This window comes from Tachypleus tridentatus, chromosome 10 (assembly GCF_004210375.1).
Source record: "Tachypleus tridentatus isolate NWPU-2018 chromosome 10, ASM421037v1, whole genome shotgun sequence".
Lineage (NCBI taxonomy): Eukaryota > Metazoa > Arthropoda > Merostomata > Xiphosura > Limulidae > Tachypleus > Tachypleus tridentatus.
In genome coordinates, this window is record NC_134834.1 from 138,980,294 (window position 1) to 139,006,366 (window position 26,073).

Below are 26,073 nucleotides of genomic sequence, written 5' to 3' on the forward strand. Positions count from 1 at the left end.
TGATGCCTAGCTGCTTTCCCTCTAGTCTTACACTGCTAAATTAGGGACGGCTAGCACAGATATCCCTCGAGTAGCTTTGTGCGAAATTCAAAAAACAAACAAACAATCATCTGGAAACCTTTAAGCACATACTCTGGTAATAGTACGGGTATTGTGGTAACATACTCCTTATAGTAAGACCGTGCTGAAATTTCAACTAAATATAGTGTCATTATTTAAATGATTTGCGATTAACTTGGTACAGTGCTTGTATTTTGGGTAACGTAATTGGCTTTTATTTTAATAGGTTTTTAACTTATGCAAAATTCTGACCATGCACTTCAAATCTAAATATGAGTTATGGTCGATTTCGATATTCTGTAGTACAATTCCGTATACAGGGAATGGGTGCATTTCTGAATGAAAATCTTTCATTAGGAGCGAATTCAGCAAGCATTAGTTTAAAATATTTTATTTGTTATTGCCTATATCTTCAGCAACTGGAATTTTGAGCTTATGATGCTGTTGCATGTTAATAACATTTCTGAACATGACATCAAAGATGACATGCAATATTTTGTTATACTAACTGATTTTTCTGTACCTGTACAGCTATAAAATATTTATTAATTGAATTCTAAATCATTCTTTAGATACTGTTGCTAAATGATGTTACCTAACATCCGTACCACGAGTAGAGAAAAATTTAAAACGTTTTTTGATTTGCATACAGGGTCATATATGGTGGATTCTGCAACACTTTTACATGTTATAGAAGGATAAAAGACGACCTTTGACACAGCGTGCGGTTGGAATAAAGTATTTCACTTTTCTTAGCAAATAACTCAAATGCCTATTCATTGTGTTTTGTTCTTAAAACAGTCGAACTTTGTCTTAACGCTTGGTCAGTATTTTGTTATCAAGTCGGAAAAACGACGCGTTCTAAATAGTCTATTAACGTGCAACTCTATGCAAGTTTCTTTGTTTTTAACGTCGCTTGTTATTCTTCTCTTTGCAATGAGGTCAATCGTACTTAATTCCGTGTATATGAAACATTCTAAGAGTGTGAAAAAGTAAATACATTTTTAATATGGTATTCGCTGGGGATGCCCTCCCAGTTGCACAGTGGCATGTCTGCGGACGGCCATCACGAAAATCGGGTTTTGATACCCGTGGTGGGCAGAACACAGATAGCCCTTTGTGTAGTTTTATGCTTAACCACAAAACAAAAACAAATTCGTGGAAGACAAAAAAATGTTTTTAGCATACATTTTGTTAACAAACTTCGAGGAGCCTTTTTATTTGGTTAAAATGTGAGTAATATTAAGTTAAACTTCTATTTTTAATATTTCTTAGTGTCTATCATTTCTAAAAAGAAACTTGCTCATAATTGTTGCAGTTAATGCTGAGATTTTAATGGTAGTAAAGAAACATCATTTCTCTAAAATGTTCCTAACTTTCACACTACTGATACTTTCTATGCCGGTTGTCTTCTCGTATCGCATCATTTGGATCAGTTTCGTTTTATTACTGCAGTAAATGTGAAGAACTAACAAACATGACGTAAGCTTACTGATGATAATTTTATTTAAGATAAATAGAGAACCAGGACCAATTAGTGGTATTAATTCCAATATGTAATGACAGTTTTCTTGTTTCATTATATTTGTCATGGACCTACAAACAGTTCTTTGCATAAATAGTTTTAAGAAAAGCGTTTAAAAGCCGTGGAAGTACATATGAATACCATAGATACAGAGTAAAATAAGTTTACTTACAATATTCCTCTTCTAATGCAATAATATTTGTCCAATCAGAAAGGAAATGGATTATTATAAATATAACGATAGCTCTAACAAGTACCACTGTGAATTTTGAACATAGGATAAGAGGCAGAACTTATTTCTAAAGTGTAACTAAAAAATAGAACTGTTGTACATTATTGTTTTCCAAACGTAAAAGGGAAGACCGTGTGCTGTAAAGGTTCACGCTGAATTTTACACCTGTTTCTATCTTGGCCGAAGCTCCTAATTTTCCGCACCATTGCCAAAGCCTAGAGGCATTTTGTTTCATGCTCTTTATCGTGAGCGACACGTACGATATACAAATTTTGTGTGCGTGAGGCTTTGAAATAACCGCCGCTGTATGAAAACTGATTCAGCTAAATTCATTTAATATAGATCAATTACAGAATACCACGATGTTGAATTATTTAGACTGAGCCAGAATGTATTATCAAGACTTATCGGTTTACTTATAGAATCATGTAGTCGCCATTGTTCTAATTTAGTACGGATATTTTAATGTATTGTAGTCGCTTGTGTTTGGTCTCTTGCAACAAGTTATTCAGTGACTGTGGTTACAGAAAGGCATCTCCAAGAATAAAGAAAGTTCTGAAACTGATTTTGCGATCTTCTATGTTAGATTGAGTGCAACTAATAGTTGCAAACGTCTAAGACACGTGGCTAATTTACTTTAAACCATGAAATTCATAGAAACGAATTGGAATGGAAAGATTCGTGAAAACCAAAACTCGACAGTTCTTTTCATATGTGTTTGAAGGATCTTGTACTCGGCGCACACAAGTTCATGCAGTAATTTCAGATATCGTTTAATGGACTATCCAACAGTATTGTACCTAATATTAGTGTAATAAGAAAGTGTCATTTTATTATCATTTATAAAATGCGAACGCATTAAAATCGATTAGAGCGATGCTTTGCGTTAGATGTTATTACACCATCCTGTATTTAATCGACCTTGATTCTAAAAAGTCATTAACTTATTTATCCATTTTTTTTTCTTCTGAAATTTAAGAATTTACAACTTTACTGTTAAAGATACGTCTTAATCATATGAAACACGTTGCACATTTTGAATGTTTTTGGTTAAAAAGCTTGACTCGCAAACTGAGGGTCGCGGGTTCGAATCCCCGTCCTACCAAACACCTTCAGACGTGGATATGTTATGTGACAATCATTCCTAGTGTCTTCCCTCTAGTCGTTTACTGATAAATTAGGGAAGGTTAATGCAGATAGTTCTTGTGTAGCTTTGCGCGAAATTCAGAACAAACAATCGAACATTCCAGTGTTTCTGCCCAGAAGCTGGTGTCCCTGAGGGAGGGGTGGTCAACCCTGTTCTCTTCATCATGTATGTAAACCATATTCCATTGAAGGATCCTAATGGATTCTCCTCACAGTTCGCTGATGATGTGGCAGTCTGGAAAAGTGCCACAATACTAACAATAGCAGCCACAAACATACAACCGCAACTAAATAGAATAAGCGAATATTATCAAAACTACAGAATAAAAATAAATACAGCAAAAACTCAACTTGTCGTCTTTACAAAATTGACAACATACAAAAAAACTACAGCCTGAATTATTTATGAATGGAACACTACTTCATACTGACATATCGGCAAAATTTCTTGGTATAACCTATGATTAAAAATTAACATGGATTAACCACGTAAACGACATTAAAAGTAAAATCTGGCGAAGAACCAACTATGCTAAGAGTCTAACTGGCAAGAACAGTGGAGTATCAACAGACAACATACTAAAAATTTATAAAACGTACATTAAACCAGTAATTGTCTATGCATCTCCAGCTTGGATTACTGTAAATGAAAAAACAACACCACCAAACTACAAAAATCCAAAACACACTCTTCACAACAATATATAGAGTTCCCAGAGCAACATCATCTCAATTTATACATAAATATTCAAACATACCAACCCCAGATAGATTTCTACATAGTACAATAACGTATTTTGATAAACATTGGATGAAAAATGAATTACTATGCGAACTAGACAGGTACCTCATACATGATGAAGATAGTCCTAAACATCTCTCTCTGATCAACATTGTTATTTAAACATAAGAATAAATAAATGAAAAAAGTATATAATAATAAAAATATAAATAAAAAGTAATAAATAATATATATATAAAGGGCCACCAACAAACTAGACATCTTACTGATAGGGCACAAGAATATCTATACATATAAACCAGTACATGGACATTGCCCTGAAAAGGGTCGGAGTAATTCAGCCAACTCTGACCCAAAAGTAGTAACTAACACCATCAAATACTGCATGACTACATAAGTAAAGGAAGAAGCCAAAGAACACCTGATCCTCCAGGGTACATATGATACCCAAACCGAGAGAGAGAGTGTTCCTGCAAAATGACAAATATTTTTGTGCTTTGTCTTTAAGACAGTTGAACGTTATTGTATTTGTCATGTTATTTATCCAAGATTGATATTTGTTTTTATGGTTTAGAGTTCAGAAATGGACAAGGATTAGGCATTTTATTAAAGTGGTGTTCAGTCAAGTTTTTAATGTATAAGTGACCAAAATAACTGAGAAACTTCGATCGGTTTAACTTGTTACTTTATAAAAATAGCGGTCTGCATAAACAGAAGATATATTTTTGAAATTGGCACTTCTCTGATCCACTGTACTGTAATATCAGATATGTAGGACTTTCCAGTGTTTCACGTAAGTGAACTAAAGGCCAAATACTCCTGATCCTGTAGGTAACTTAGGCTTAATTTCATAGAATGCAAATAATACGGACCGTCAAAGGTCATGTCCTTGCCCGAAGCTTTCCTGTATATTATATGCATTAATTTAGTATTGAGGAAAATCTGTGGTTGCAAATAGTTGAATAATGCAAAATCAATGGTAAACATGACCCGGTATAGTATGTAACTATTTTCAACTTATAATAATAATAATAATAATAATAATAATAATGTTTAATTTCTTCACAAATATTATATGACAGAAATTATCTTTGATACTAATTTTACACCCAGAAACAAGCTATTTAATATATAGCTTAACCGTAATTATGTATAACGAAAGGAAGTTAAGTGTAAGCATTCTGTAACTGTAAGAGTTCTTATAGTACAGATTGCAATCCTCACTTGTTTTGTTTTTTAATTTCGCGCAAAGCTACTTGAGGGCTATCTGCGCTAGACGTCCCTAATTTAGCAGTGTAAGACTAGAGGGAAGACAGCTAGTCATCACCACCCACCTCCAACTCTTGGGCTACTCTTTTACCAACGAATAGTGGGATTGACCGTCGCAATATAACGCCTCCACGGCTGAACGGTGATCATATTTGTTGCAAATTTGATTCGAACCATGATCCTCAGATAACGAGTCGAACACCTTAACCCGCCTGGTCATGCCGGGCCTCTCATCCTCACTTGGAATATCGTCTGTTACTAAACGTAATTACATTGTGATTGCTCAGATAGTTAGTTTAGCCTTACTAGATTTAAGCTTAAAGTGCCTTTTGAGGCAGTTCTGATTCAATACCAGTATGAAACTTAATTATATAATATTTTAATCGGAGTTAACACAAGGATGATTTATGTAAAAAATATATAAAAGTAGAAAATTAGCATTATTATAACGCCAAGGTACTTTTCGTTCTTGATTTATTAGTAATAGCAATGTGTATATACGCAGTCATCCTTTACATTTTCCTTTTAATATTTCTTTTCTGTAAAATTGTATCCATGTTCAACACCCAAAAAAGTTTGGTTTTTTGACAATTACTTTCGAATTCATCTATGTTAAAAGCGCGGCATACAGTGATTAATTTTGAAGGTATAGAACTTTACTTATCTTTAAACTTTAAGCAATTAATACGTATTTAAACAAAGGAATATAAAATAATGTTTAGTAACATAGACAAATATACTATAAAGGATCAGACAAAATGCCATTTTAAGAAAGGGAATTAAATATTTTTGTAACAAGATCTAATATAGCATTAAAATGACTTTATCAAACGAAACAGGAATCCCGACAGCGAGTGCATCAACTTTGCTCACGACACTAAAATGACTGAGCTGTTTCTGTGTGACACTAAAATTTGAAAAATAAAGATCGTTAGGTTTATTTGTTCCTGGTCGATTTTATCGCAAAATAAAAAGTTATTTGTATCTTTGTTTTTAGAAATATTTAAATACTTTCACGAGACCTTTTACACCCTTAGACATTAGATTTAAAACGATATGTTGAAGATTTTGTTTAGTCCGAACTGATCTTAAAAAGAGGTCAGTTTACTAGCAGTTATTGACAACACTGAAATATTTTGTGAGAAATACTTTTATTTTCAAGTCTCAGCGTAATAATTTGTTTGAATTTCAATGAAAATATAAAGATGGTTCAATATTTCAGCTGCTTTTCTCAAGAAAAATTAAAACTCTTGTCTGTCAAAAATTCCTTTAATCATCTTTCAGTTTTGTTCGACCAGATTTAAAACCTGTATAACTTGTTCGCTAATACATTTTGCTTCCTTATTGATGTCTGATTTCTTCTTTCGCAGGAACGTCGAGACTTGGTGGGGGGTCACGCCACCAGTTTAGTCCCCATTTCCAGCATCAGCAGCGTGGGTTCTACAGCTACTTTCAGCACTACCCCTCGACTCACCCACACACCCACCTCGGCTGACTTCCAGCCGCCCTATTTCCCACCGCCGTACAACCTGCCACAACAACACTTAGACTTCCACCACCCCCATGTTAACACCGATCCTTATACTCATCTGAACAGTCTTGCGGCCGCCCAACACCCACAACAGTACCATCAACTTCACCCCCCGCAGCGAACCCATAATGTTTTTGGAACCCGAAGGGAGGATGAACCTCTCCATCTTCAACCCAATGTCCACCCGGGACTTACTGGATCTTACGATTTAGCCCGTCGAACAGATCCTACTTATCCTAGTGTCCGACGTCCGGACGTCTCAATGCACGGTGGTCATCACGGTCTGAGCGAACAAGACCTTATTAATCTTCACAATGCAGGAACGTTACCAGCTATTGAGGACACTCAGGTGAGACTACTTTCAAGTTATTCATGATGACAAGAAACTCAAAGTAAAAATATGTCCTAAAGACGGCTGATGTGCGTATTAGAAACTTTAATTAAAATAAAATGTTTAATACCCATATAAACCATCTTCAGAATATATTATAATAGTTTCAAGTCGGTTAATTAATTAAAACGCAGTCACGTGTGTTTCACTGCAGGTTACACATAAGACTATTATTTGGCTGTATAACTGTACGTTTGTCATTAAAATAATAATTTTTAATAAAGTTATTAAAAATATGTAAACTTGTGATGTTATGAGCCAAAACATTTTACCGTTTGTCAGTAGAATCTGAATAAATTCATATTACATTTTGTTTTTTCATATTCAAAACCAAAGTTGTTTCAAAGAATGATTTAAGCTTGAATTTCACTGAATTAACAAATACGACTATGGAAGTGTTTGAACGTAATAAAGATTTTACGTGGCACATAATCATGATATTAGCATGTTTCATACTGTAGTTGTATTGTCGCTTTTCATAAAATAATAATTATTCGTTTACCCTTCAAGTAATTATTTATTCTGTTTTTGATAGAGTCCATTTTGGGCAACCTGTTAAATATATTTCTATTAGTTTTCTTTTAACTTACACTGGCATTAAGAGAAAAATGTGGTTTATACTCGCATATTTTATTTCTTGTTTGACTGTGGCAAATCAAAATAAGGTTCAATATTTAGGTATTACTGTTTTGGAATAGTTAATTATATAACAGTAATAAGCAGTAAGACGTTATTATTTTTTCACAAATATATTTAAATAATATAAAAAAACAAATAAGTAAACAGAAAAAAAACAACAACAAATAATTAATAAAGGAAATAATGTAATTATTTTGATTTAGTTGTTTATTTAAAGTTAACCACAAAGCTACACAATGAGCTATCTGTGCTCTGCCCACCATGGGCGTCGAAAATCAGTTTTTAATGTTATAAGTTATATTATTTTCAACCGGTGAAAACCAAAACGTACGAGATAGACCAAAGAAACAAAACTTGAAAGAATACATATGAAGTATATTGAGAAATAACACATGAGTTATAGAATAAATAAGAGAAAAATTAAAAGCCAAGGATATAGACAGTGGGAGTGACCTGGCCAGATGGTTAGGGCGCTGGACATGTAAGCTGAGTGTTGTGGGTTCGAATTCCCGTCACACTAAACATTCTCGTTCTTTAAGCCGTGGGGGAGTTATGTTACGGTCAATTCTACTGTTCGTTGTTAAAAGTGTAGCCCAAGAGTTGGCGGTGGGTGGTTATGACTAGCTGCTTTCCTTATTGTCTTACACTGCTAAATTAGGGACGGCTAGCGCAGATAGCCCTTATGTAGCTTTGCGCGAAATTCAAAGCAATAAAACAAAGGGGAGAACTGATAAGTGTGAAAAATGCTGTAAAACCTGGTATTTTCTGTAATAGATATGAGTATAGTAGTAAATAACGTGTATATGCAGATCACTAGTAATTCAGAATATCCCATAATTTATTTAGATTAAGATAAAACAAGTTTACTCGTACATTTATGTTTTAGTTTTAGGCCTTATGTCGCCAGCTTTTAAGGATCGAGAAAATGTTGTTTACATTTGGCGCCAGACACAGGATGCGTTTTCGAACAATACCTATAATGCCTCTCAACAAGCTCTACTTGATTAATCAAACGTAGCTCAAACAGAAAACTATGCACAGTTTGACATATTAGGTATTGTGCTTACATTAGTATATTTCATTGTAGTGTGTTTGAGGTAGTTACAACCAATGAGCCTAAGGCGTTTAGGTGAAGTAACAGAAGACAGTTCATTGTTGAAAACAGCGAGACAGGTTATGATTTAAACATAAAAGTGAGAACTAGATAAAAACACTGATGTTATCAGATGATAGCGATGTCTTAAAGCACCTAATACAAAAACAAAAATATAAGTCAAATCACTAGACGATGATTAAACTCAACTCAAACCATGCTTGTCTTATTTTGTTTCGCCTACTGACCTGTTTTATTAACGTTACTTCAGTGAAAGTGTGACAGTAATGCTGACGATTAAGCTTCGTTTTACTAATAAAATGTGCAACAAGACGTTCACTCGTTCGTGTCAATAAAGAATCCAAGCTGTGAATTATCAGTAAACAACAGGTTATTTTTATATTCTCTTTTATATAAATAAAAGCCGTTTTATATCGGAAATAAACGACCACTTGTCTATGTACGTCTGAAAATAGCATAAACTATTCTACAATTAGAACATCACACTAGCGTACGAATATCAAATGACAGAGTTAAAAGCTTGCTAACTTGTAGGAAATAAAATTGACATCTGATGGCATGTGTTCAATCACAGAATAACGTTCCTCGAAAACGAGTGAATCGCGGTTGGTGGTCAGGCGATATGTTTTCAAATTTTCATGGCTACGTATAAAAACGAAATAGTTCAGTGATTTATTTTTGTCTACTTTTTAGTAATTATCATTCAGTGTTTCCTAAATAAGTAACTATATTATGTATGATGCACCAATAATTGCCAATAATTATATACAATTCAGCAATTAAAAGCTCTGAGTTTCATTTGGCTTTAAAACAGTCAACCTGAGTAAACAAAGCCTTTTTTTTTTTCTAGTAAAGTTTTGTTGGCAAATTTACAATAGCCACAGCTTTCTTAATGGGGTTCATGAGAAACTATAGTATCGGAGTGAATCATCCATTACATACACACTATCTTGTTGTTTTGACTCTTGAAGCTATTAATATGGAGTGGTGTTCAGCCTCATTATTCTCCTGATTTGAGGAACGTTCTCGAATCTTGTTTTAAAATTGGAAAGAAACGACCTGTAATGATGACTCGAATATTTTTTTCCTGTTTTAAAAAAATTTGGAAGAAGAGTAAAGACTGTTTTAGATTAAAGTAGTTTTCATTATTTAACATGTGCATCACTCTCATAAGTAATATTCAAATGTGTTCACGATCATAAAGTTTCTCATTTCCCCAAAAATGTATGGACACGTTACAAGTATTTCTGTTTAATGTTTCATTTTCTTTTACATTTTCTACATAACATGTATATTGTCTTAATTTTTAATCTTGTGTACATACTGGACTAGTAGTTATAATAGGTTTTCACTGAAAATATCCAAATTTATGTATCTACACTAATTGATAAAATTTGTAAAATAGCGAAAACATATTTTAACTAAAACAAAGAGAGAGAAATTAAAATGTATTCATGCACAAAACACATCTTTGGAAGCATGTTTTATGCACAAAATGTTAATACAGATTCACAAGATGGTAAAGAACTGGAGTCTTCACAGATTTTCAATACTTTTAATCTTAATAATGTCAAGAGGAAATTTATTTCGCGATAATTTTGTAGCACAAATCGCCCCATTTTAGACAGTGATATAAACTTCAGAAATACTGTATCACTACACCCACTTTCAGTGCTGGGTTGTAGTCGAATAAGTTTTATTAATATAATGCACAAAATGGATTAATTTCTGTGAGGTTGGTTTGCGGGTTGCCTATAGTGTTTGAACACATGAGTGACTATTTTATATATGGTAATAAACGAAAGAATGTTGGCAGTATTACGTCGCTAAGTCAATAAAATTTTGTTTTCTTAAGGACTTTGGTAATGTAAGGTCCCATAAGGACTTCTCCAAAAGTTTCTGCACATAAACTTTGGTGTTCGTAGGGGGCGGGAACGTTAGACCATCGATGGTGTTATTCACTGATAGTTTCAAGGTGGATATTATATTCAGCTTTTAGTATAAAAAGTAAAGTGACGGCTAGTAGCACTGTTGCTACTATACATGTGTTTCACAAGGTGTGGTGTAGTTCCATAAAAAGTCATTAAGCATGAAGGTCTTTTGTGATCCAGTATTATAGTGATCACTTGTTATTGGATAATTTGACTAAACATGAAGTCGCATAATTAAAAATAAGTTTACTAGAGCCTGTGTTATAATTATTTATATTTACAACTGGTCAGCGGCATAGCGTCATTGTTAAAGCTTTGCGGTAAGGCTTTCGTGCTCTTTCCTCCCTGTATGCTTTCAATATTATATATTGTGTGTGATGGTTTCTTAACACCCGTATAAACAGTCCGATCGAACAAAGATCAGTAAGTCCTGCGTCCAGCTACTTATGTAATAGCATATGCTCGTCTTACTCTCCAGTTGTATGAGGTATGCAACAATTGAATGAATACTTTCTGGAAGCAGCTTGTATACACGTCACTCTCACTCATATTCCCTGCTTTTTCATAGAGAGAGATCATATTTGGCTATGTTATATAATATTGCCTCGATTACATGAACACTTTTGCCACCTATTTTTGTGTTTGAGATTTCTCGCCAGCTATCTGCTTTACGCAGGCCTTTTTCTGGATGACCGTAGTGCCACAAGTTAATCAATGTTCATCTCTTTTTTTTTTTTTCCAAGGCTATTGGAAATTCTACACCACCGATTTGAAAACTTATTTATGACGAAATTGGCCAGAATTTTTTTGTCTGTAAAAGTTGATTTGTAAACCTTAACGTATTGCCATTTGTGGTTGTTTGGTCATAAACGGCTGGTCTGATAATTATCAAAATTCGTTCTACTTTAATCAAATACCTACAAGAAGTTTTGTTTCAAGATTTTTGTTAATTCTATACTTTTGTAAGAATTCCTGTAATTATTACAATGGCAAATAATACTGTCACTGGCTTTTTCGCCCAGAATAGTGTGTATATCTATTTGCTGCAACGAAAAACTGTATGTAGTAACTATTCCTTAGCAAGTATTGAAGTCTGTTTATCTTGTACATTATTGTTTAAACAAATATTTTCAAAACTTTCACACTTCACTGTTTCAAATCTGATAATGATCTCGATAGAAAGTGATTTGAACATTAAATTCAGCCTTAATACAAAGAACTGATAAATGATAATGATTTTAGAAAGTGTTTTGAAACGTGTAGAAATCGTCGGACACTGTGAGCTGAAGAAAAATCCAAATAAAGAGAAGCAGTTATAACTGTTAAAATAAGTGGCACTGAATTTTGGGGATTAGCAGGTGCAAAAACTTAAAGATCTAACTGTTTCATACAACCTATTCACTAACTGAAGAAAGTTCTCTCAGGTACTGAAAAATGAGGTGGAAAATAAACATTTCTGTACGTTTATCTGTTTTTCATCTTCCTTACTACTTAGGACAAACTGATACCGACAAAAAAAAGAGTATAGGTTTCGGATATGATAAGAGTCACCATAAATAATTTATACTCAATGCAGTAAAAAGATTAGTGTTCTAGGATATGTATAAAACCAGTAGATTCCAAGAAAACTTTATCTTAAGATCTGTTCTCCGCATTTAACCTTTGCTGTGTAGTCTTTGTGATGAAGTCCTCCTCCTTCCCATTTCACACTGGCATTTTATTAGGGATTCATGCAGTTCGTTAAAGCTGTTTTACAACATGTTAAAAGTAATCCAGTTAACTTGTTTATTTTATACAGGATGCAACATTTAGATGTTTCTTTGTCAAAAATTAGCACTAATTATTGAAAATAAAATAACAAAAAATATCAATGAAAAACAGCTGAAATATTTGGCGAGAAAATAGCCATTGCAAATTTTGGAGCAAGAAAAGATACTCATTATAATTATTTTGATCCATGGCTCAAAGGCAATTCTTGTACTTGAATAATTTTTAAATTAATTTTCAACCAGAATATCATAGGACGCAATTTTTTTATGCAGTGTATATGTTTAATATTAAAGAGTGACATAAATTAGAACACTTGTTAACACAATTATTTTAGCAAACTATTTTGATCTAAGGAAGGAAGGTAGGAGAAATTGAACTTTTTTACAGTCGTGAGAAATTTAAAACCATTTATAAGTTAATTTAAACGTCTTTTCAGTGATGTTGCTTTCTGAACGTTGGATGGATTTCACGTGTAATCTGCATGCAAGTGTGATTCAGAAAATCCAAGGTTTAGTCCTGCGACGTGCTTTTGAATACGCTCATCATCACTGTAGCCGCATTATAACGGCGACAGTCTATTCACATTTGGATGAAGAGTAATAGTGTGGATGACGGGTGTTGCTGGCTTGTTGCTCTTTCTCTGGTTATAATTTTGATTTAGAGATAGCTATCACTGAACCATAGGGCCTCTTACCCAGATATTTAGACTGTGTGTCACATAAAGAGCTGCTCAGGTTGAAAACATTGACTATCAAATTCTTATATAGATTCCTCGTACATTCTGTCAACTAAAATTCCTTTGGAAATTCAAAAGGCTAGATTATCTGACCTAGTTACATAACTCCGCGTGGTTCCATTATATATTTCTTACCATCTTGTCGTTGATTTATCTGGAAGAATACGATTACAGTTCATGCACTTGAACACAGAATGATGAAATGGGCAGCAACTGTTTATTTCAGAGTGACACTGTAAAGAAAGACCTTGAAGACCAATGCACAAAAATAGCTCTGGTATAAAGAACAAAATTTCAAAAGTCTTTCGTCATTAAACATCAGTTGCTCCCCATTTCCTCTGTCCATCACGAATAGCTTGTCTCAAACACCTAAAAAATAATTCAAACATTGCTACATATTATAATTGTCCCAGAAATATTGAATGACGACATGTATCAAATTTATGATAGTTGCCACAACAAGATTCATATACACGATTTTATTTTTTAACACAAATATATTTTAATATGTATATAATAATACAATTTATAATAACGGTTATTATAAATAGTCATTAAGAATATTGGTTTATATCTTCCAACCTCACAAACAATATTCAGTCTTTTATCTGGTTTGGAGCTGAATATTTTATCAACGGTTTAGGTTCACGAGGCACAGATTGCTTTATGTTGATACACAGATGCACTTCACTTGACGGGAATTCTAGCTAGCTCTATTCTTGTTTGGCCTAATGCGGTTTACAAGTTCACTTTTGACCGAGGAAAATATATAATGTCATTCGTAGAAATACCAATGTTTTAAGTTAACTCTCTGAAGTTGAACGATTCGTAAAGTTCGAAATCTATAAAGGTTCTTCGTCCAATTCTGTAGTTTTCCGATTATTAAGCTTTAATCACAATTATAGCTTTCTAGGCTTATATCATAGTATACTGACTGTTGCTGAAAAACAGTCTCTGGGCTAGCTTTATGCCAATCACGCGAGATTCTCGAACGTTTAACAATGTTCGAAGATATATTAGTTTCCTAAACCACACATTGTTGATTCTTGCTCTCGATAATCTTCTATAAATTTAGAGAACAGGTGGGACTTGCGCAATACACGTCAGATGCATAAGAAAAACTATACTGAAACACACGTAGGTATTAAAATATATGTTTAACAGTAAATCTGTTACAACACATGTTGAAATACGTTTTCAGATGTTGCAAATCAATTAGAGTTTGCGCAGTTATCTGATACAATTTCATAGCCTCAACTCCAGGTTAGATTTTGTAAAAACCTATAGGGAACAATGTTTTCTTTGGTATATGGTGAAAGTATTTGTTGTTGTCTTATTATGATCTAGTTATAAGTTAACAGGAACTGGAGTCTAAAAGACATACTGGCATACTTTAATTGAAAACATGAGAAGAATTACATTTATTTAACCCACTAAAGTATATTTGTTTTGGCAGTTTTGAATGATACAATTATGTTTATATATATATATATATATACTTGTGTAGAAACGTAATTTTCGAGTAATTAAGTTAAAAGTTTGAATAATCGAAGTCGTTTATTATGCATACGAAATATTTAATTTGTCCGAAGTCATTAACATTCCATGTGGTTACTGCATCGTTTCTCTGCTATGAAAGTAAAAAAAACAAAACCAAAACCGAAATGTTCTAAAACAAATTCTAAAGAAGGCGGCTACAGTACTTATTATAACAATTAAAGAGAGGTTTCTTACATGGCGGTTATTTCACAGGATGCACGAATATATATATATATATTCACGAATCAGAGGGAGAATGTTTACTGGGATTCTTATGGGTAACAGTAGAAGGAAGAAGAACAAGAGTCAGACAGTGGTTCGCCTGGCTTTATAATATTGATAAATGGATCTGAGGTGAAAATTTCGAATTAATAAAGTTGGCCCGGGTAACAAGATTTGGAAAATCTTAACTTATAACAAGGAAGAACACCACGACTAATTAACTATCACTCAAAAAAAGAAAGTCATCCAATATTATTTGCAGTTGTATCATGACATAGTAAAATCGAAATGATATTTCGTTTTACTTATGTGCGTGAAAACATTCAAACATTGCTGACGCAGAACTTTAGGAATATTTTTATCCAACGTGAATATGCAACGTTGCATCCGTAGTTATTGATATTTAACTAAGTTAAACGCTATATACAGTAAGAAAGTAAAAGCATTTTCAAAGAAATTCTGGAACAGATTCTAATGATATGGAAATTAGCTTGATGTTTTTCTACCTCGTTATTGTATAAATACATCCGAATGTAAATAGATTATATATCACGAATAATTATTGTTCTACTTGCTTTGTTCCTGTCTGTAAAAGAAAGATAACGAGTTCGTAAGTTTAGTTGTGTTTTATTTATACTTTCCCAACATGGACAATAGGTCTATGGCTGAAAAACTTGTAGATAATTTATAGCGTTCAAGCACGAACAGGAAAATAGGTAAAATGGTTTAGACCAGTGATTTATTTGCACACTATCCTAACAAGGCTCGGCATGGCCAGGTGGGTTAAGGCGTTCAACTCGTAATCTGAGAGTCCCAGGTTCGAATCTCCGTCGCACCAAACATGCTCGCCCTTGCAGCCGTGGGGGCGTTATAATGTGACGGTCAATCTCACTATTCGTTGGTAAAAGAGAAGCCCAAGAGTTGGCGGTGGGTGGTGATGACTAGCCTTCCCTCTAGTCTTACACTGCTAAATTAGGGACGGCTAGCACAGATAGACCTTTGATGGCTTGGCGCGAAATTGAAAGCAAACAAACAAGCTTTGCGCGAAATTCAAAAATAAAAACAAACTATCCTGACACGAGCAGGAAAAAGGCTGAGCAAATCGGTAGGTTTATTTTTAATATATATATTTAATTTAAGTAACCGACAAGGAGAGTTTTTTTCATAATTTTCAGGTAAAGTTTCATAGAGGGTATAGCGTTTTTAAATTTTGAACTGATAGAACAGAGAAAAATCGAGTAGACGACAACTCCCGCCGCCAACTGTTAGGAAACATTTGTTTAATTAGGATTTAATTTTCATTCTTATAGAACATGGATAGCTCCAACGTACGGAGCGTGCTTTTGCGTAAAAATGTTGCAAACCATAAACCTTGCGACTCCCAATTCAAGAGCGCTACCCATTTGGTCATGCTCTATCCAAAATTCAACCACAGAAGTTAGGAAGGTTATGTGATAATGTCGAAGCTCGAACATGCCTATACACACGCGCACATGCACAGCAACCTATGGGCGAGCATGAAATATTACTTCATTATATACTTATTAGGACACACGACTCGCAATATAAGAGTCACGAGATTGAAACCAGTCACTGGACAAGCTAGCCCTTCAGTCGTGGAAACGCTGTTCGTGGGTTAAGTAAGAGTAGCGCAAGAGTTACCTAACACTTCAAAACTAGATACCGCTTTGTGTGAAATTTAACAAAACAACTGAACACTCACTTTCCGAGAGTGATCTTGATATTTCGCTCCTGGTGGTTTAGCGGTAATCTCGATGGGTCATAACACTAAATGTTATACTTGTATACCCACTGGGGGAACAGCGGAGACAGTTCATTGTGTGACTTTGCACTTAAAAGCAGTAATATGTATAAGGTGATTTCCATATTTTATTTATATATTTTTGTTGTATATGCGAAGAATTAAGTAAATCAACTTCATTCTGTGTATTGCGGTTTTAGAACTGTTCTTCAAAGACTTAATGCGTGTTTAAAAATATTAGTGAATATTTTCTGCATAAAGAAGCTCCTTTAACGGGTTGCAGTGCAAGCTGTCTTGTTAACTGCTTTAACCACAGCGGTATTGCATCAGAAAAGTTTCTTACAATAAAATCAAGGTATATTACTAAATAAAACTAACGTGACATCAGTTTTCTTAAATGCTAAAAATATTTATGATCTGTCAAAAAATGTATTTGAGTGAAAGTTATAGTTAGTTCAAATCAACTTGGATTTTGAAATTGACTAAAGTTTTAATTAACTCAATCAATAGACATTTTGAGATTTGATAAGAGTTTTTAATTAATTAAAATGACCTACATTTGAAATGGAGGAAAATTTGAAATTAGCGCAAAATGTCTTGACACCGGAGGTCCAGAAAATGTTTTAACTAGCTGAGATAGCTTGGCATTTTAATACTGAAGAAAGTTGTAATTAACTCAATTTGAAGATTAAAACGAACATTTTGGACAATACCATCATTGTTCTGTTTCCTTGTTCAGTTTGTGATGCTTTACAAACAACGAAAAACTTCACAATTCTTAGAGAATGCTAATAAACTGCTTCATAACATGCCATTTTGTAATCAGTCAGTATCGTCTGACACCAAGAGTTCATCACTATTCCACCAAGAACACCTAGGGAATATCAACCACCGAAAACCTGACAGCGCAGGCTTTGTTTTAAATAAAGTAGTCTTTGGAAGCGAAGGAACAGGGCCTCTTCTTTGAACACCTGTCTTTATAATGATGGTTAGGCTTCGCGTAACACTGAAACTTCCTCCCTCTCACGGCCTCATCGGTGTGTTGTTTGACAAGGTTATTTTTATATGGACGTGCGCAGCACGAACTATTGCTATTCAGCGAACCTCCCTCGTTCAAAGATGTGAATGTCCTACGAAGAGTACACGTGTAACAAGCTGTTCAACTTGGACTCATCTTAAATTTACAATCTTTAATATAGAAAGAAACATTGTTCTGAAGAAGGGAATTACAGATCGTTAGTTTTATATTTTATGCGCGAGTTTTCCGCTTATTCATGGATGTAATGATTTCAATTTCCTTACAGTAAAACATTAAATAATCTATATTATTGTTTTTTGAATTCATTTTACACCTTTTGTAAACATACGTCGTTTTGTTTAGTCCACGAGTTCTTGTTTTGTTAATCATTCTCATTAAATTATTTTCTATAAACTACTAATACAAAGGTAAAACAGTAATAAACCAACTGGCATTTTGGACTGGATTAGAGGTAAATGTTTTTTGTTTTTTTTTTTTGGATTTCGCGCAAAGCTACACGAGAAACCATGAGAAACACTTTAAATAATTTCAATATTCTATTCGAATATTTAAAATTATGTTATTTCTAAATTATGAGTGAAAAGTTTTACAAATATTTCGCATTATTTTATCCTCTGTTTATCCCCCCCCCCCCCAGTGAAATAATGGTACGTCTGCGGACTTGAAATGCTAGAAGCCGTATTTCGAAACCCGTGGTCGGCAGAGCACAGATAGCCGACGCTGTAGCATTTTGCCTAACTTTAAACAAGCTATACAAATTAAAGATGAAACCTGTTTGTTTGTTTGAATTTCGCGCAAAGCTACACGAGGGCTATCTGCGCTAGCCGTTTCTAATTTAGCAGTGTAAAACTAGAGGGAAGGCAGCTAGTCATTATCACCCACTGCCTACTCTTGGGCTACTCTTTTACCAACGGATATTAAAATGGACTGTAACGTATAACTCCCCAACAGCTGAAAGGATGAGCATGTTTGGTGTGATGGAAATTCGGACCCGACGACCCTCAGATTACGACTCGAGTGCCTTAACTACCTGGCCGAAAGCGTTAATGTATTGGTGTTTCTGTATGCAGGTTAGTACACAATCCTCTTCGTTTGTAGCCTATATTTGTTTTCCTTATACTCGACTTCATTGAAAATTGTATCCTCGCAGGAGTTATAAACCAAGAATAGAAAACAGACATTTCATACACATTTATTTATATACGAGTTTGTTCTAGTCTTAATGATTTCAATTCAAGTGTTAAAGGAGGAAACATAATAGTTATAGGTTCTTTCCTTAATTTGTACGTTAACTGCAAAGTAACTGATAAAAATAACTTCATTAAAACTTTATAAAACAATGTTATTACTGTCAAAATGTTGTAACTTCATTTATTGGACTTCAAGTGCAAACAACCTAAAATACTTTCTTTAACTGAAAAAAAAGATTTAAGAAAAAATATAACCTCAAAGTATACTAGGAGACGACGTTACATACAGTTGCTGATGCAATAAGCTTTTCAAAGTAAACGGTGCTGAAGCTTATCGGCAAACGTAACATATCAAACGCTTTGAAATTGCCTGAATGTGTGGAAACCTTTTGGATTAAACTTATCACGTGTTACTTAGTATACAATTGTATATTACAAAATATCTGTTTGAGGAATACCTTTTTTATTAATGAAGAGAAACTGCTTTAACGAGAATAGCTAAAATTTACAAATGAATGCCATGTTCCTCCCCTATCTGCCTTATTCAGTAAGATACTTGGAATTATAGTAGCTTTCAAGAGAAAATGTTGGTAGGGAAAGTGGGCGTGAATTACAATGTGTATGCTTCAGTGAGATAAATACCACAGTATCAACTTGAGACTACTTTGTGAGAAAGATATATATTGAAGTGTACTAACCTGTTACATAGGACATTTAGTTTTTGCATAAACTTTTTTATTTAAAATTTTTGGATACGACATATGCAATTTCATGCATTTCGTAAATCAAAACATTATTAATATTAACCCTTAGTAACATGGGAACAATTGGTCCATCTCGGCTGTTCTATCCACTAAACTAACTTACAATAATTTTAAAATATCTTAAGCTAGGCCTTACCATTCATATACTCATCAAGCTTTTTCTTAAACTCACTTAAATTTACTGCTTCTACAATATCCGAAAATAATCCATTCCAAAAGCTAATTACTTTGTTAGAAAAATGAAACTGTCTTAGCTGAAGATACTCCTGCCCTGCCAAAATTTATATCTGTGTCCTCTAGTCCTACTATTCTCACTGTTAAATATGAAAAAAGGATGCATCAACACTTTCAATTCCCTTTACAATCTTAAACTCTTCAATCAGATCTTTCTACGTCTTCTTTTTTCAAGAGAAAACAATTATTACATCTCGGGAACCACTCTGTTAACCCTTCTCTGAACCTTTTCTGACAATTTAATATTTTTTGTAAGGTAAAGAGCCCAAGGCTGAAAACAATATTCCAAACGTGGTCTAACAAGTGACCTATACAACGGAATTATAATTTCTTTAGACTTGTATCCAATGTTTCTGTAGATACAAACTAAAATTCTTTTAACTCTATCAGTAGTCACAGCAAACTGCTTGAATAGCTTTAGAGCCTGATCGACTAAGATCCCTTTCCTTCATAACTCTGTTCAAGTTATTCTTATCCAAATTAATCTTATAATTCAAATTATGATAACCCAAAAGCATTAATTTGCATTTATTATAATTAAAACCCATCTTATATATCCGTAACTACCACTAAATGATCTAAATCCTTCTGTAAATCAGCAGTATCTTCTTCACATATAACAACACCAATGACCTTATTATCATCTACAAATTTAAGTAATCTATTAACTATTCCTTCTTCTTTACATATGCAAGCTATCCAGGTTCAGTGCTCATATTGTATACATTGCGAGTTTCTTTTACTTTTGACACCTGTAAAACCGCAAGAAATGCTTGAATCTCAAATCTATCTCTGAGCTATGGGGTTTTCACAAGGTATCGTTGAACTTTTCATCTCGATTTGTCGAAATATAAGAAATGACAGGTCAAAATCCATAACTTTGCAAGAACTTTTACCTTTGGCCCCTGTAAAATAACAAGAAAGGCAAATCTCATACTTATTCATTTACTTTAGTCTGTGGGAGTTTGTGTAAAGTATCTTTGAAAGTCTTATTTAGATTGGTCGAAGCATAGGGATCCTCAGACCAAAATATGTTTGCTTTTCTTTGGTTTTTGAATCCCTAAAATTAAATAGAAGAAGAAATACAAAAAATTAAATAGCCTTCTAGGCGTAATGGACCAGAGTTTCGAGACGATCGACTTAATAGTAAAATAGTGTTGCACCATTTTAATCACTGCAAAGGGAAAATAAGAAATATAGTTTTTTCCCCTCTCTGTAGAAGACACATAAGTACTGTATTAATAGAAGTGCATTAAATACTAAGTCTAATGCCAAAGTCCCTAATAACAAAAACTAGGGTTTAGATTACGAGTGATTTACTGGGTCTTTAAAACAATTCGATAGTTGCCACTACAGCTAACATTCTGTTAGCTTTTAACCTTAATTATTTTTACTTTGTTCAAATGTACTGTTAATTACAGTGATTATGAACATTTTGAATGATGCTATGGAAATTTTACTGATCTAGAGTGTGAAAGAAAAGAAAACTCGTATTATTTCTATTATTAACTTATTTCTGGGTGAAGGTATCAAAGAAACGGGCAACATCAAACATTATACTCCCGTTGGCAGGACATCACAGCACTTTCCTAATATAACAAGCTGTTTGCGTTTCATTATGCTAAAAGAACGACTGATTTCTTGTGTTTGACTTACTATAGTTTTAATACTTGAAGTAGGAGCTAATTTGTACACTAAATTACATATTACAAGAATTATTTATTTGATATTTAAAATCAATGTGTTGGTTCTAAATTCGTGGGCAGTGAATAACTCATTCTATCTTCATGAATGCTGAATTCATGGAATAACAGTTTGATAAAACTTTTCGTAATATTTTCATTGTTTTATATTTTTAGTATTTTTTATTATAATACAGCCAAATAACAACAACAAAAAGTTAGTTAAGAATAAGTAAAATAGTTTTTCGGGAAATAATAAGTGAAAATGTTTTACAGATATACATCTTTCTTAGCTGGGGTAATTAACCATCAATTTAAGTTCAACAACTTTTTAGGTGGTATTTGAAGTTCACGAGAATTCATTCTGTAATGCCAAGTTCAACGTTATAATCCAACCGGTTATGACTTGTCTTTATTCAAATATGTCAAGCAATGTGATATCTGATTTTAGAATGATAAAATTCTAATGGTTTGATTACTAGAATGTGTGCCACTCTTGCTTTTGTAATTTATAAGTAAAGAGAGTTGAGTAAACTATGTCGAAATGATTTTAACATGCAAATAAGACAACCGTAGCTGTTATAAAGTCGCAGTGAGATGGGATATATGATAATTACAGTTTAACATTTTATATGTAATTTCATGCCATTGAAAAATAATTGTTTTTGGAAGGGTGTGTAATAGCCCTTTTTGGCGCAAAATATTCATAGACTTAGATCATAAAGATTTCTTCAGATCTAGGATTTAGAGCTTTCAAGATGGAGAGATCTCTCGTACTTAATAACAGTGGAAAACTAAGAAAAATGGATTAACTTGGGAACAAAGACCATCCATGATTAGACCTGTAAGAAATCGTACTCCAGCTATGATAAAAAAAGTGTTGCATCTTATATCATATGAGAATCCACCAAAACAAAGGCCATCCACACTTTCTAACCCCGCAACAATAAATAGCACAATAAGGAGGGATTTCCTTTTGGAAACGAGGCTAACAGAGTCCGGTTACATCAAGATAATGTTTCTAGTCACAACTCCCTTGTATAGTAGATGGAATATGAAAAATATGTAAAGAGGCGTAGTGTGCTTTAGATATAATGATAGGCTTACGGCGTTTTTTTTTTTTTTTATTGGTACCACGTTGTGAGTATATTCCCAAGCTTAAGGTCGTCAGCTAAACAATGACCGAAACAGCCTGGACTGCAACGACATAGCAAGGCCCAAAATTATTTTAATATAACTTACTTAAATTTCTGTATAATTTAGACAAAGCTATTTAAATCAAGTATTATTTTTCATGATTATTTAGCAGTCATATATTTTTACGAGTAAATAACTCTATTTCATAAAATAATGTGATTTTTCTTTGTGAATATTCGATAATACTTAAAAACTAGTTTAAAAATGCCGTATGATGTAAAAATGTAATACAAATCGTTGTAAAGATGTTTTAGGCGATACTTACGAAGTGAATAATTACTTTCTATAGAAATTGATGCATATGATATGAATAAAACCACGCTATTGATAAAGGAGAATTACATATGAATATCAAACATATTAAGCTAATTTTAGAAAACAACATCCATGTAATGACGATATCATGGAGCCACGCTTAAAATTGTTTTGTTTGCTATAACCTTAAACTGATTTAAAATGTGTATAGGTAGGCAGCTAATTCTTATTTCTAAATTGCTCTCCAGCAAAAATTTCGAGAAAAAACAGTTCCATGATCACCAAAAACATAATTAATTTACCCATTAATACAATTGTCATCAACATTTATTTTATGAAAAGAATAGCAGAAATTTCAAATTATTTCGTAATTCACATTTGTTAGTTGAAATCAGCCTCGATCGACGAAATTTTATCGACTGTATTCGACAATTTTATGGTTTTTTCTTCTTCATTAGGCAAATCTACAAATACTTCCCTTCACCTGGATAAGCTTCCAATCGAAATTAACCTGTTTATGCTTCGTGATAAATGGAGAAACCCATTTGAAGTAAAATAGTATCTCAGAAAGGCTGGTATGGGTATTAACACTTTTACTAATAAAGCAGAAACAACGTTTCGACCTTCTTTGGTCATCTCCAGGTTAACCTGTTCTGAGATACATTAATCTGTTTATGCTTCTGATCCTCAATCTGCAAGAACATTTTTTGAAGACGAATACACTGAAAGGTCTTAACGTTTGTCATATGGATGATAAATGCTCGTCAACAGTTAATCCTTCTCTGCTAGGTCGTATTTTATTAGTTTAGCGTGAATGGTCCTGCGTATGAAATAAGCCATGTTGTCAAACCTCAGTGCATAGGCTGAACAGTCGCCATGTTTTTATTATATTTTTATTTAAAGAAGAATAACGTTTAGAGCTAGAGCTCTTCGTCAGATGAACAGTTTACAACAGCTTCTTTCCGTTCTTTACAGCTACACGTACAAACATACAGTCTAGATCTATTTGACTACATCTCTCGCTAAATATTTTCTTAATTGAGCTACATTTTGGACGCGTATTTGTAAATAGCAACCGAAACATATAACTTTCCATAAATTACAAGATTTTATGTATTAACCCGAGAAAAAAATTAGAAGTTTCTAAAGCATGACGAAATAATGTAACAATCGCCAGTTTACTACAATTGAACTACACGTATGCTTCATAAACAGTTACATAAAGAACTTGCGGTGAACTATCGCTTAGATAAATAACTAAATTCAACACTCGTGCTACACTTGTATTAAAACATTCATGAAAATCTAACAATATTCTATCCGTAATACAGCGATAAAAATATTGAAGTTGGCAAATTTTGTTAGATATATTAGCATGGCCTGGCATGGCCAAGCGTGTTAAGGCGTGCGATTCGTAATCTGAGGGTCGCGGGTTCGCATCCCCGTTGCGCCAAACATGCTCGCCCTTTCAGCCGTGGGGCGTTATAATGTGACGGTCAATCCCACTATTCGTTGGTAAGAATAGTTACCAAGAGTTGGCGGTGGGTGGTGATGACTAGCTGCCTTCCCTCTAGTCTTACACTGCTAAATTAGGGACGGCTAGCACAGATAGCCCTCGAGTAGCTTTGTGCGAAATTCTAAAAGCAAACAAACAGATATATTAGTATAATGGTAGAAATTGATGAAAATAAGGTCAGAAAAATCTTTTATTCGGGCTAATTTCAGATGGTCGGTCGGGTTACAGCAAACAAACCCACTTGTAAGCTTGGCTATTAGTTAATAGTAAACCCTGTTGTTTAATGAAAAGTCATACATATGACTCAGGATGAAATACTTTATATTCAAAATTCATGAGAATTTTTTTTTTACCAAATGACAGTGAGTGTATTTCTTACCAGCTCTATTTAGTTAATTAGGAAACTAAAGTGTACAAAGTCGATATATTATTCTAAGGTGTTAAGTACTGCATGCAAATAACAGATGTGAAAGAGATGAAAACGTCTGTAATAGTTTTTTACTCATTTCCAATGTGAAAAGTGTGTGAAATTGCATTAGAAAAATTAATATTGAAATTGCTTTGTTTTTCGAATTTTTGAATTTATTGTGCATTTTTAATAAAAACATTTAATCGTTATATTTATGAGTGTATCAAAATTATATTAAACTAATAAAAATATGTAATATTCCAAAAACCTTGAGGTGAAATCAATAGCTCTAGAAATAAAACATATTCGGGCACTTTGAACGAAGTAACACAAAAAGCTGAGAGTACATTTTTTGAGCAGTTGAGCTCTTTTCCAAGTCATTCAGTCGTTGTTTTAGTTTATCGTCCACTCAAGTTTTATACGTATATATGTTTTAGATAAAAAAAAAGCTCCTCGGTGCACAAATACTTGAAAAAAAATCTTGAAACAGGTCACAGTTTTAAAGCAAAAGAGACCTCTAAGGAAAGTGTGATTAAAAATGAAATTCCACTTGGTGGTATTTTGGGGACTTGCAGGCAACACTTTAAGAAAGTTTGTACTAGAAATAAGAACTTCTTGACCACGAGCTTACATCTAATTTCGTATAAAATCATGTCTCAATTTATCCAGAGTCTCATGCTAGTCATAATCCATAAATAAATGTTAAAAAAAAATTCATACCTGATGAGTAACAACCAAACGATATTCCAGAGTCACAAGGATCATCCTCAAAGATTTGTGGTGACGATAAACCCACTTGAAGTAAAAATGTATTTCAAGACGCCTATTATGGGTATTAAAACTTCAATTAAAATAAAGTACAGAACAACGATCGACCTTCTTAGGTCATTTTTCAGGTTAACAACCTGGGTCGCAGGTTCGAATCCCCGTCGCACCAAACATGCTTGCTCTTTTAGCCGTGGTGGCGTTATAATGTTACGGTCAATCCCACTATTCGTTGGTAAAAAGAGTAGCCCAAGAGTTGGCGGTGGGTGGTGATGACTAGCCGCCTTCTCTCTAGTCGTACACTGCAAAATTAGGGACTGCTAGCGCAAATAGCCTTCTTGTAGCTTTGCACAAAAGTGAACAAACAAGTGTTCTTAAGCAGAACTACCAATGACATCTAAGGAAGGAAAAGA

General features: G+C 33.6%; 1 protein-coding gene across 6 annotated transcripts in view; it reads left to right on the forward strand.

Annotated features, from left to right (window-relative positions):
* The window catches only part of LOC143230446 (transcription factor AP-2-epsilon-like), a 178,478-nt gene that overhangs the window by 109,159 nt on the left and 43,246 nt on the right, over positions 1-26,073 (forward strand). For all 6 annotated transcript variants that reach the window (XM_076464020.1, XM_076464021.1, XM_076464017.1 and 3 more), the window contains exon 2: positions 6,345-6,854. In XM_076464020.1, coding sequence (XP_076320135.1) covers positions 6,345-6,854 — 510 coding nt within the window. The remainder of the gene's footprint in view (positions 1-6,344; positions 6,855-26,073) is intronic.